This window comes from Colias philodice, chromosome 25 (genome assembly GCF_061535455.1).
Source record: "Colias philodice isolate Cphi_HAF_F1 chromosome 25, ilColPhil1 Martin Lab GWU primary, whole genome shotgun sequence".
NCBI lineage: Eukaryota > Metazoa > Arthropoda > Insecta > Lepidoptera > Pieridae > Colias > Colias philodice.
In genome coordinates this window covers 5,859,505-5,872,423 of record NC_143110.1, presented here as the reverse complement: position 1 = coordinate 5,872,423, position 12,919 = coordinate 5,859,505, and the positions used below count along the sequence as shown (strand labels likewise).

General features: G+C 34.0%; 1 protein-coding gene across 5 annotated transcripts in view; it reads right to left on the bottom strand.

Annotated features, from left to right (window-relative positions):
- Nucleotides 1-12,919, bottom strand: part of LOC149477420 (anillin-like) — a 73,495-nt gene that overhangs the window by 52,167 nt on the left and 8,409 nt on the right. For all 5 annotated transcript variants that reach the window (XM_089710695.1, XM_089710697.1, XM_089710696.1 and 2 more), the window contains exons 5-6: nucleotides 9,842-9,985; nucleotides 7,213-7,284 (exon numbers count right to left, since the gene is read on the bottom strand). In XM_089710695.1, coding sequence (XP_089566821.1) covers nucleotides 7,213-7,284; nucleotides 9,842-9,985 — 216 coding nt within the window. The remainder of the gene's footprint in view (nucleotides 1-7,212; nucleotides 7,285-9,841; nucleotides 9,986-12,919) is intronic.

Below are 12,919 nucleotides of genomic sequence, written 5' to 3'. Positions count from 1 at the left end.
GTGAATTTTTCGTGGAAAACACGTGGACTTTATTACATTGTCGTTATCGCTAGGAACGGTTCGGAATTCCTATCATAGTTTATTACTAAAAATTATCGAACGAGATGAGTCAACTCCAAGAAGTCACGACATGTCAGAACATGTTGTGATATTATTTTATAAATCGTACGGGAGTTACCGCTCAACTGAATAATGATGGAATTCGCTCATGTATAGTAGATACGTACCATGAATGTACCACACATTCAAAACTATCCGTAGTCTATACGTGTCCTTTTATGAGTATTATTCTGATCCGTTTTTATGTGAAAATAGACATATTACACACGGCAAAATTACGTTTCCTATGTTTCAAATGATGCAACTTTTTTGTTAAAACGAGTAAGTACCAAAATTTTACAATTAAATTCTTTGGTTTACTGAACTTGTGCTGAAAGGGTTATCGTATAATATAATTATCGAGATACCTTAATATAAATTAGATTTAGATACATTTATTTCAAAGGATTTACAATTCACTTCTAACGTTTTAGAATAATATTATAAACTTGTACACCTTGACAAAAAGTAAAAAATTGCGGGTGAGTCATCGAGATAGGGGTGAGTGGAGATTATTTTGTGCAATTAAATATAACGTCCTACGACGGTATGGTTGCGTTCGTAAGGAATGTTAACGGATATAAAGCAACTAAATGTTACATCGATTGCATGAACAAAAATAAATATGAATCGAAGTTCATTTTAAAAATTTAGTGAATTGATTTGAATTATGAATTTATTAAATAGTTAGTCCTTTTTTATATAAACATAATAATTAATTACAATTGTCAAATCAATTCTTATTTCATCCTGGACAGTTGTCGCTAACATTGGAAAATAAGTTAAAGGACCTTGTTAATTGCTATATTATTTAAATGATTATTTACTGCTAATTTTATATTAGCACTAAGGTGTATTCTTGCTCGAAGCAGAATACATAAATGTGGCCACTACTCCTCGCGGGGGTTAGCCAGGTCAAATCCACCCTCGCAGGGTGTCTCTTAAGCATTTTTTGGCAGGCCCTACTTATTTCTAGTTACAAACATCCCTCGCGCAGCTGTCGCTCGCAGGGAAATGGTGCAAATATATATCGGCCCTCGCGGGGCTTTGATTACAACCGTCCCTCACGGAAAAGATTGTGCAAATATATATCAGCCCTCGCGGGGCTTTGATTACAACCGTCCCTCACGGAGAAATGGTGCAAATATATATCAGCCCTCGCGGGGCTTTGATTACAACAGTACCTCACGGAGACATGGTGCAAATATATATCAGCCCTCGCGGGGCTTTGATTACAACAGTACCTCACGGAGACATGGTGCAAATATATATCAGCCCTCGCGGGGCTTTGATGGCGATTGGTGCAAATATACAAAGGATTGATCATTAAAATGATCATAGATATTTGCTTTCGTCAACGAGGACCAACGAAAGAAGTTTTGGATATGACCGTATCGGATCTTCACTCTTCTAAGGTAGTTAGAAAAAGGTTTTGAAATCTACTTCACAGTGGGTAGTATAGTAATATGACCTAATAAATACAATAAAGGTTAGAGACGTTAAATAATGGGCGCATGAAATTGATACTTCGTATCCTAAAAGTTTACGCTTCAGGAATCTGGAAACCACCATTGGTTTACCAATTATGGAAATTGGAATTGAACAAATCGTATTTACCAATGCAAAGCCTATTCACAACAAAGGAAGGCGAGTCGGATCAAATATCATCTCGCAGATGATTTGTGGCGGTGGTTTCGAGGATTGTCACCAAGCCTTGTGTCAACGGTATGTTTGGTATCGTAATTCAATGGCACTAGCCGACCAATTTTCATGTAAAAACATCGGAAGAGATTTTTTAATCGCAAAGCGAATGAATGTAACAAATGACGATTGATTACGTATAGTTGACCTCTCATAGGCCTATTTTAGTTGCCCGGTCTTGTAGGCAATTTATTTGACTCGTTTTTTCAACCCATTTAAACCTCATTATTGCACCCATGAGATTTTTCTTCAGGGCTCAAACAATAAATCGCTGAGGGATTAGGATAATCGTTTGTTAGACAAGTTTCTTGTCATCTCACCAGGATTATTATATTGTATAATAAAGTTATATACAACTATAAACGTAAAACGTTTAAGTACTCAACGAATGCTGAGAACACTGACTGTTGAGTTACATAATCTTTCCAAACAAAAGCCTCTTATTATTAGATATTACTTGGAACCCTACCCTTAACGAGAAAGCTCTGCCAAATGACTTCTCATTTCTTTGCTTTGAGGGGGGGGGGGGGCAATAAATGAAATGCAGTACAGACTATACGGCTTTTAAAATATAAGTCTGGTAAGCGAACTAAACTTTGCTGGTTTAGTTCTTGCTTTATCGCTATCCGTGCCTGCTTCTCGTGTTTACGGGTGAATTTAGTTTATCAATAGTCATAAATGCAATGCTATACAGAGGATATACTGCATTTAAAACATGACAAAGTCTGGTAAGCGAACTAAACTTTGCTAGTTTAGTTCTTGCTATATCGCTGTCCGTGGCTGCCTCGCGTGTTTACGGATGAATAAAGTAATGTCCTGTCTTCGCATCCACAGCTAACTGTCCTATACTGTCATAATCTTAACACAGATTCATTCGACATAGCTCCCCACGAGCTCAGTTCTTCATTTTTGCACTCGCACAACTGTGGACAACACAAAAGCAATGCCTCCAGTGGTAGCAGTTACAATCAAGGGCTAGCAAGGTAGGCTAGCCATATTACGGATGTTGGAACAACCGACTATATTTAGGGCAATTTTCTTTGTCCAGTGTAACGTTTAGACTGTCGTAGCATTCCTACGGAACAAAGATGGGATCAGATCTGCATCCTTAATGAAGTTAATCGAAAGGAGATACTTTCAGACGACGATAGTATTCAAAATCCACCATATTCCTGAACATAATAATGCATAGTTAAGCTTATAATCTCTCTTGCCATTATCCTGCAGCAGAATTCCTTGGCGAAAATTTGTTCTCGTTAGAACGAGCGAGGTTGTTACGATAATATGAGAAATCCTGTCAGTTAGAGACCTGAACGACGCGATAGAGTACCGCTATTTCAGTAGTAGTAGCACCTAGAAGGGTGAAGGTATTCTAGAAAGCGGAACTGAAGGCCCGGTCAGGAGCACCAGCCACCTAATAGACAGTGTTCAGTGCCGCACCACTATAATCTGCAAAATGACTCTGACGGTATGAAAATGTGGAGTACATTTTCAAAATATCAAATGATATAGTTGGAATAAAAACCCTATTTGCCTCCGTCTACCCAAAAATCATACGGAGTAGCTAGTAGTAGTTGTTTGTTTTAGAATAAGTACCTATAGTTAAAATCCTTTGTTACTGACTGGATAAAGGCTCTTTTCCTATCTGACGTTCATATAGCTGTTGACTGCCTAGTGTTATGTACAAACACTATTATTATAAATAAGTCACGTTATGTAGTCCCGAGGCTTTCGGTATATAAGTTCTGATGTAAATCATAATTATATCTTAAAACCGAATTGATTAGAAGTAACGTACTTGGCTGTAGTAATTGCAGTTTTGGGACACAGATAAGCTCCTTATCATTTTAGTCTCTTGAGTTCAGTATATTTGTTTTCAGTACAGAGTTTATGACCTATCAGTTTTAAATAAATAATTCATGCATTGTACTGAAAGTACTAGCCATGTTTAGATTATGATCGGTGGCGTTGGCTCTAAACATTAATAGATATCGCACGGTTTGGTTGGATGTTAAAAATCTGTATTATAATTAAAACCGTTTACCTGTTTTGATATTTTATTGCCTTATTCAAGGGGTGACCTTTTTAAATTTATTTCTGACCACAAAAGTAAGGACCAAGGTCTCTTCTTGTCTGCTTGTAGCAGGTTGGGTTAAAACTGTGTGAGTTGAGACAGGTGGTAATTTTATGTTAAGATGATTCAATTGTGCTTCTGCAGAGTTCTAATTGAATAAATAAAGGTTTGAGTTTGAGGTATTTTTGCCTCGTCGGGATCAGCTTTTGCTTCATTTTGTAAGTAACATCTAAATGCTTAATTGAAAGTCGTTACTGGCGCTTTCGCAGATTTACGCTAAAGATAGTGGAAATTGTAGTAACTTTAACTTTTCAAGCCCAAAAGGTTAACTAAGGTACACTTGAACCAATCTCATAAGTTCTAATACTTTTAATCATTATGATTAACTTTTTGGTTCTTATTTGATTAACTTTTCATCTGGGATTGTTAATATATTATATAATATAAAAATTTGTGTGATTTATTGGTAGGTATACTATCTGCACACCTTACTCTTTCAAATAAAGAAATAAGTAATTACTTATGTTTTCAAATTCACATTGGCGTCCATATATTCTACACCAGGTGGGTAACAAACGGGTCTCAATAAGTAAGCTTCAAATTACGGTCAAGTGTTTAATAGCTGTGTTTTACCTGAAAATAAAACACATATTAAATACTTACCTATATTTGAAGCTTACACTTAACGTCCACCTGTTGTGGATTTCGACTCAATGAAAAACATCCAGCGCCCGCACATTATCGAGCGCCCCGCCACCTGGTGGAGAGGTGTGCGACAGAGATAGCATATATACAACGGAAAGAGAGGGAAAAATAGGCGGAAAAAGCTAGGTGCCTTCTCAATAAGTAAGCTTCAAATATAGGTAAGTATTTAATATGTGTTTTATTTTCAGGTAAAACACAGCTATTAAAATTTTATATCTTCATGTTTATTTCTTATCATTATTATGCATATTAATACCCATACCTTTTCCATTATAAAAACTAGACGAAAAATGGGAACAATCGGACGGCACTAGATTTCAAATAAATACCTTAACATCAAAATCGGTTCACCCAGTCAAAAGTTCTAAGCTAACAAATCCAATAAAATATCGAATGGAAAACCTCCTTCTTTTGAAGCTGGTTGAAAATATTCCTCCTCAATATTTGATAATTAAGTACCCCCAAATAAAAAAACCTGATGTGATTATGCTGCGTGATAAGATAACTATAAATAATATCGACTCAATAGCACAATATAGACAACCTACTATTTATTTGTAGGAAACAATAAGATTTATTTATAAGTTCCCACGTAAATGTGAAATTTCAATAGTTTCGCAAATAATTAATTAACACCAGAATGAGACAAAGAGAAACGTTATATTAGTTTCAGTTGAAACTGTAAAATAACTTTACGCGGGAAAAAACTAATTATGAATCAATCAAGCAATGGACAAAAAACTTTTTAAGGTAAATCATTAATCAATATTGTCATCACAAAGTATGTCAAATACATTTCATGTCTGTTTCACTGATCGATTTTCTTTACGCCCAAATAGGTTACTATTATAACTATAGGTTATATGTTTTGTATTTTAAGATGGATAACATAACCCCTTGAAAGCAAGAGTGTTCTTATCACATCTACATTAGTATATATGCTAATGTACTACGCAACAGTCGGGTCCAGAGACAGTTGTTACGTATGCGTGTCAGGTAACGTCAAATTGTCGACTAGTGCGTGACAGTAATAGAAGATTTAACAGGAAAGACGTGGAGTCGCGGTTGTTTCGTTTATGGAGGATATTTTAAATTTAAATATTTTTTTACAAATCGCGCTTTTTTATTGAATTGCCGAATAAAATCATCATTGTTGATAACGATGCTATCGCATCTATAATTTTAATTTTTTAAATGTATAATAAATGACTTGGAGAGGCCTTTGCTCAGCATTGGGACACGACAGGCTGATACAATACAATACAATACAAATAAATTAGAACATCATATATAATCAGCTGTTAAATATCAATAAAAAGGCACAGTACTTAACTAAATGCAATGCGAATAAAATAAATTATTCGCTTTAATACAATCTCAGTCACCATTACTAGTATTTTTAGTACAATATTTTTATATAATAATTCCACTCTATACCATTTTTGTGCTGTAATACTTGTAACATATTGTAAGGTCGCTGACGAACAACCCAAGTCCCAAATCATCAGGCAAATTTGTTCGACAAACTTTTCGACTTTTAATAAAAGCTTATAAATAAACATCGCAACCATAGCTTGATTATTTAAAAAGTTATGATAAACATTCCGATCGAATGCATCCATAGGTATATACTGTCATATGATAATAATATTATTGCAAATAAATTCCGCTCACCCGCATTCATCTTCTATTAACCCATTACATTATATTACTTAAAAATAAGTGAATTGTAAACATTATTTTAATACATAACACAGATTTGTATACCTCTTTTAAAAATAATTCATGTTGTAAAATAAAAATCATTCAACGCGTAATAAAAACGTAATTAAATACCAATCCATTGTTATATTTTCTAATTCAAATCCGATGCAACTCCGTCAAATTGATAATCCGCAAAAAAACTCGCTTTTGTAAGACCAATTGTTTTATTTCATTCTTACCAACACCAATGTTAGTTTTTCCCGCCACCCATTTCCAATCGTAGGAATTACTTTTATAAAAAAATACAAAAAAATCATTCCATTTTCACGAAATATTATTTGATACTTATATATTTACAGTTAAAATAATATTTTGTTAATTACAAGTGTAAAAAACATGCTTGCAGTCACGTATAATCTGACCCAATAAATGATCATATCATGATATAACCCGTGCCAATGAAATATCAAATTAATAATCACAAATGAGTATTTTATACGATACAGAGTATAATAAACAAATCTGAATTTAACGACACAATAAATATATTTTTTTATTACTTCCTGATGCAGTTTACTTTCTATAAATTGTGAAATTGTGAATATAAAATGGAATGTACTCACCTTTTTAAACATAAAAGTCATAAATTACGACTTTAATATGGATTTTGCTTTCTGTACAGATACAACCAAGATTTGTATGCATTTAACTTAAATTTGGAAAATTATTGCGGCCAAAACCGTTACCAAATAAATATGATCGACATTTTTTTGTTCACTCTCTAATAAGAAATTCTTCTATACATAATCGTCAACAATAAATTCATGTTTTTTAACTGAAATATCTTCCATATTTGAAAATATGAAAATAAAGCTGAAAATACAACATGAGCATGATTATAACAACCATCTTAAACATCTATGACTTACCAGTTCTGCGACTATTTCTTTGTTGAGTCTTTGACACTCGTTTGTCGTCGATTTTGTTGTCTTACTAGTGGGCTGTAACCAAATTATGAGTTTGACTGTTTGTTTACTAATTTTCTGATTACACATAAACTACCAAACGACTATGTATTACGAAATGCAGAGATTTTAAATGATATTTTCACTTTCCTTTGTGTAATAATAGAAAATGTTTACATGGCTGTGCCAGAAGGGTCTAATTTTTCAAGTCCTTTTTTTGGCATTTTTTGTAGTATCATAGAATTATTATAACAAAAAAAACCACTTGATTCCTATATAAAAGATTACTGTTCAAAAGGCAACTTTAAAATTAAAATCAAAAGAGCGAAAAAAGATAAAATAATTATATAAAATACAGCTTATAATTGCTGAAAATGTGGTTGAATGCCTTTCTCTGGCCAATTATGAATTATACTTAGAAAATGCGATTTTTATGCATACTTTTATTTCAATTAGCTTTATTTTATACTAGAGGTCCGCCCCGGCTTCGCCCGTGGTACATATTTCGCAATAAAAGGTAGCCTATGTCCTTTCTCGGGTATCAAAATATCTCCATACCAAATTTCATCAAAATTGGTTAGGTAGTTTATTTTTTATTTTATTTTATTTATTTGGTCAACCAACATTTGTTTACAATGATTCTTAAATATAAATTTTACATAACATATAGTTCTTGCGATAAAGTAACAAATAATTAGAGGTTGACACAGCATGCGCCAATTATACAGAGTTAGTTCTTAAAAGTAGGATACTTGTTATTGTTAATATTATTAAAAGAATAAGAATTATTTAATTATGGTGATGACAACAATTTAAGGTTTTAATTTTTGTATATCCTTCACTATAGAACGGAGCTTGTTGGGTGTATGGAAGAAGATGTCGATTTTATCACTGTATTTATTTACAATTTTGGATAGCCTGGGTAGTGGCGAGTTGGCCCCGGAGACGGATTTGCGGAGAGGAGGAGCTAATGGGGTTATTTTGCAGCGGGGATATCTAGCTGGGACACGAATGTTGAGTCTTGTTAGCAATTGGGAACAGTCTATTTTATTGTTCAAAAGTTTAGATACGAAAAGTAAATCAATAATGTCTCTTCGATCTTCGAGTGAGTTCATATTAAAGTTAGAGAGTCGGTCTTTATAAGAGTTTAGTTTTTTCTTTGGTGATTTACAACTGTATAGCAAATGCCACAAAAATCTCTTCTGAATGCGTTCGAGCCGTAAAATATGTGTGGCGTAGTGTGGTCTCCAGACAGTAGAGCAATATTCTAGTATACTGCGCACGAGGCTGTTATACAATGTGACTTTAGTTTTATAGTTTTTAAATCCTTTAGAATTTCTCATAATAAAGCCTAGCATTTTAGAAGCACGAGTAGTAATGTTATCTATGTGTTGTATGTATGTTAGTTTGCTATCTATAAGTACACCCAAATCACGGACTAACTTTTTTTCTAGAATTTTGTGGTCCCCTATACTATAGTTGTAATTTATTGATTTTAATTTCCTAGTAAACCTTATGAAGTAGCATTTACTTGCGTTGATCTCCATATCGTTTTGTTGGCACCAACCAACAAAACTATTTAGGTCGGTTTGTAATTTAAACGCATCTTCAATATTTTCAATCACTCTACTGAACTTAATGTCATCGGCATACATAAAGCTGTTTGAGTATTTGAAGCATGAGGGTGCATCGTTAATGAACACATTAAAGAGGATTGGACTTAAGTGGGATCCCTGAGGTACACCTGACGTGATATAGCGAGGCAACGAGCTGTAGCCATTGAGAACTACAAAAAATGTACGGTCACTAAGGTATGACTCAAACCATTTGAGGAAAGCATGAGATACTCCATATCCGTTCAGTTTACTGAGTAGAATATGATGAGAAACGCGATCAAATGCTTTACTCAGGTCGGTGTAGATGGCGTCAATCTGCTTATTGGAGTCGAGGGCCTCAGCTATATCTTCGTTGAAGTCAACTAGATTTGTCACGGTGGATCTACCTTGGACGAATCCATGCTGCCTACAAGTCATAAATTTTTTAAAGTGTTCATTGAGATGAGGACATATAAGAGATTCAAAAATCTTGGCAAAGATTGGAAGAAGTGAAATGGGCCTATAGTTTTTTACAAGATTGACATCATCCGATTTGTGTATTGGTACCACTTTAGACATTTTCCATCGCTTGGGAAATATTCCTGTGCGAAGCGATGTATTATAAATAATCAAAAGTGGTTTAACTAAAAATTCAGCACAGGAAGCAACAAAATACGGAGCAATATTATCTGACCCGCTTCCTTTGTGTATGTTAACAGATCTGAGTTTCTTTAGAAGCATATTATGATCTATGATCGGAAGATTTAGACTAAGGCTGTTATTATTATAAGAAATTTCATTAAGACCTGTGGAATTTCATTAAGTTTAGGCGTGATTGAGTAACAGACAGACAGACAGAGTTACTTTCGCATTTATAATATTATATATAGTATGGATTATTCTACTGTTTCTTTCTATTGTGTGGTTTAATGCATGATATTATTATAATTTTGTATACTTTTATATCGATGAGTGTGTTTTTTCAATAATTTCTTTACCTTAGCTTTCGTAGCTGTTTGCAACACAGTGTTGATGTCTTTCAAGGAGTGGATAGACACATCCAATGTGGAGGTGTCCAATTTCTCATCCTTTGGTTTTCCGTATTTTTTAGCAGGCGCAGGCTTTTTGGGTTCCGGTTGTTGCTGTAAGGATATATTTAATTTGGTTAAAATAAGGTTTTTAATTCATGTAGTAATTAAAAGGGTTGAATAAGGCCTATGTCCTTTCGAATTGTTTCCTTGTATTGGTGCAAATAGTGTTTTCATAATTTATTAAGGATGGACTATGAACATTGATGTTCAATTAATAACTGGACCCACAATCACTCTAGAAAAAAAACTCTGCCTTCACCTATAAGGCAAGTTTCTGTGTGTAGTGCATATAGTCTAAGATCCCACCGCAGGATCAGTGCGTTCATCGGTTTTTTGCTGAAAACCGAATTTTTATGTATATTTATAATTAGGAGAATATATATCGTCTAGGTTGCCAGTCAAAATTTGGCCGCAAGCATGTTTAATTAAAATTTTTCTAATCGATTTTTGGGAAAAAAATTCGTTCACTTGTTTTTTGAATAAAATGTAGTCTACATCACGTCAAATGATATAAAAATTCTAAAAAATCACGGTTGCCGCTTTTCACCTGGCCGCAACATCTTGGCAGCCTGGTGCAAACAGGTATGATTTCGATTCATTTTTACGTTCATAACGCACATTTATGAATCATATATCAAATTAAAGCTAATTTTTTTCTATTTATTATCATATATGGTTGCCTAATTAAATCCCGCCGCAAATAAGGGTTGCCGGCTGTTAAAGATGTTGAATATTTAAGGTTGAGTGTAAACATGCTTGCGGCCAAATTTTGACTGGCAACCTAGTCGATATATATTCTCCTAATTATAAATACATATAGTTACATAAAAATTCGGTTTTCAGCAAAAAACCGATGAACGCACTAATCCTATATTTATAATTTTTATAAGCCAGCAACCCTTATTTGCGGCGGGATTTAATTAGGCAACCATATATGATAATAAATAGAAAAAAATTAGCTTTAATTTCATATATGATTCATAAATGTGCGTTATGAACGTAAAAATAAATCGAAATCATAACAAACAAACAAACAAAAATACTTTATTGTGCACCACAGAGAAAAGTACAAATAAGGACAAAATACATTAGTTAATAAAAGAGCACAACAGGCGGTCTTATCGCTCAGACAGCGATCTCTTCCAGACAACCTGGTGGACAAGGAGACGCAGTGCAAAAGTAATTAAAAACAGGGCAAAGTGCACTAAGAACAGAAAAAATAAAATAAAATAAATAAATTAAAAATAAATAAAAATACATATTATATAAATAGATAATAATATAAGCTTATAAATATACATAAACATACACATATATACATATACATCATGTACATACATAATATAACTAAATAAATAGATACAAACATATACATATATTATAATAGGAAAATAAACATAACTACATATATAAATACACATACATAAAATAGAAAACGCACACCAACACAATTGACTAATAAAATAAACAATGAAATTACCGACTAATTGGATAAATAAAATTGCTTCAGTAAGTTTTTGAACGTAGATAGAGATTGAGCTGCTCTTATGTCTAAGGGTAAAGCATTCCAAAGTCTAATGGCACGCACAGTGAACGAAGAGTTATAAACATGATTAACATGCGGTGGCATTGCTAGACGGTGTTTATTAGAGGAACGCGTCGGGTTGACGTTAGACACAAGGAACTCAAATCTCTCTTTTAAGTATAGCGGAGTTCTCGGATCGAACAGAACACAATACAGGAGGTGAAGGATATGAGTATTTCGGCGAAGACGGATGGGAAGCCATTTGAGCTTAGTGCGAAACTCGGAGACGTGATCGTATTTGCGCAAGCCAAACACAAATCTTATGCAGAAATTCTGAAGGCGCTCAAGGCAGTCTAGGTGGTATTCGAAGAGGTCAGGATAGCACGCATCAGCATAATCTATGATAGGTAAAAGGAGTGTTTGGACGAGCGCAATCTTAGTCGGTATCGGCAGAAAATTACGTAAGCGACGGAGCGAACCCGCAGCAGCAAAAACCTTTTTACGAACCTCCTTTATTTGACGATTCCAAGATAGACACGAATCAATCCAAATCCCCAGACACTTAATTTCGGTACTATACGGTATAGCAATCCCATCAACTATTACCCTAGGCAAAGTAGAAAAATCTATTTTGGATACAAAGTATTTCGTACCGCATATTATACTTTGCGTCTTTTTTGGGTTTACGTTTAGGCCATGACTATAACTCCAATCAACAATAGTGGATACGTCGTCGTTCATTTTAGCAATAGCATTCGGCAGGTCTTCAAGCGAAGTGTGACAGTAAATTTGAAAGTCGTCGGCATACATATGATAGAGAGAAGTGATGTTGAGGGATATTGAATTAATAAATAAACTAAAAAGAAGAGGAGAAAGCACACCGCCTTGCGGAACACCAGCAGTCATATCTGTCATATATCATATATATATATCATATAGTATCATACCTGTTTGCACCAGGCTGCCAAGATGTTGCGGCCAGGTGAAAAGCGGCAACCGTGATTTTTTAGAATTTTTATATCATTTGACGTGATGTAGACTACATTTTATTCAAAAAACAAGTGAACGAATTTTTTTCCCAAAAATCGATTAGAATAATTTTAATTAAACATGCTTGCGGCCAAATTTTGACTGGCAACCTAGTCGATATATATTCTCCTAATTATAAATATACATAAAAATTCGGTTTTCAGCAAAAAACCGATGAACGCACTGATCCTGCAGCCGGATCTCGTACTAATATACATATTATAATAGACGAAAAACTCTACCTATGGGCATTAGGCAGTTTTCTAATGTTTGTTTACATATAATAGATTTCAAACATTACTGGCCCGAAATTGTACTTTGATATTCCGGCGCTCGGATATTCCAGCGAATTTTTAATAAGCAATTGTGAGTTTAGTCTAGTTTATAGCATATCTAAAGTCTAAAGCAATTAAGTAGTTAGTTTCACAAAT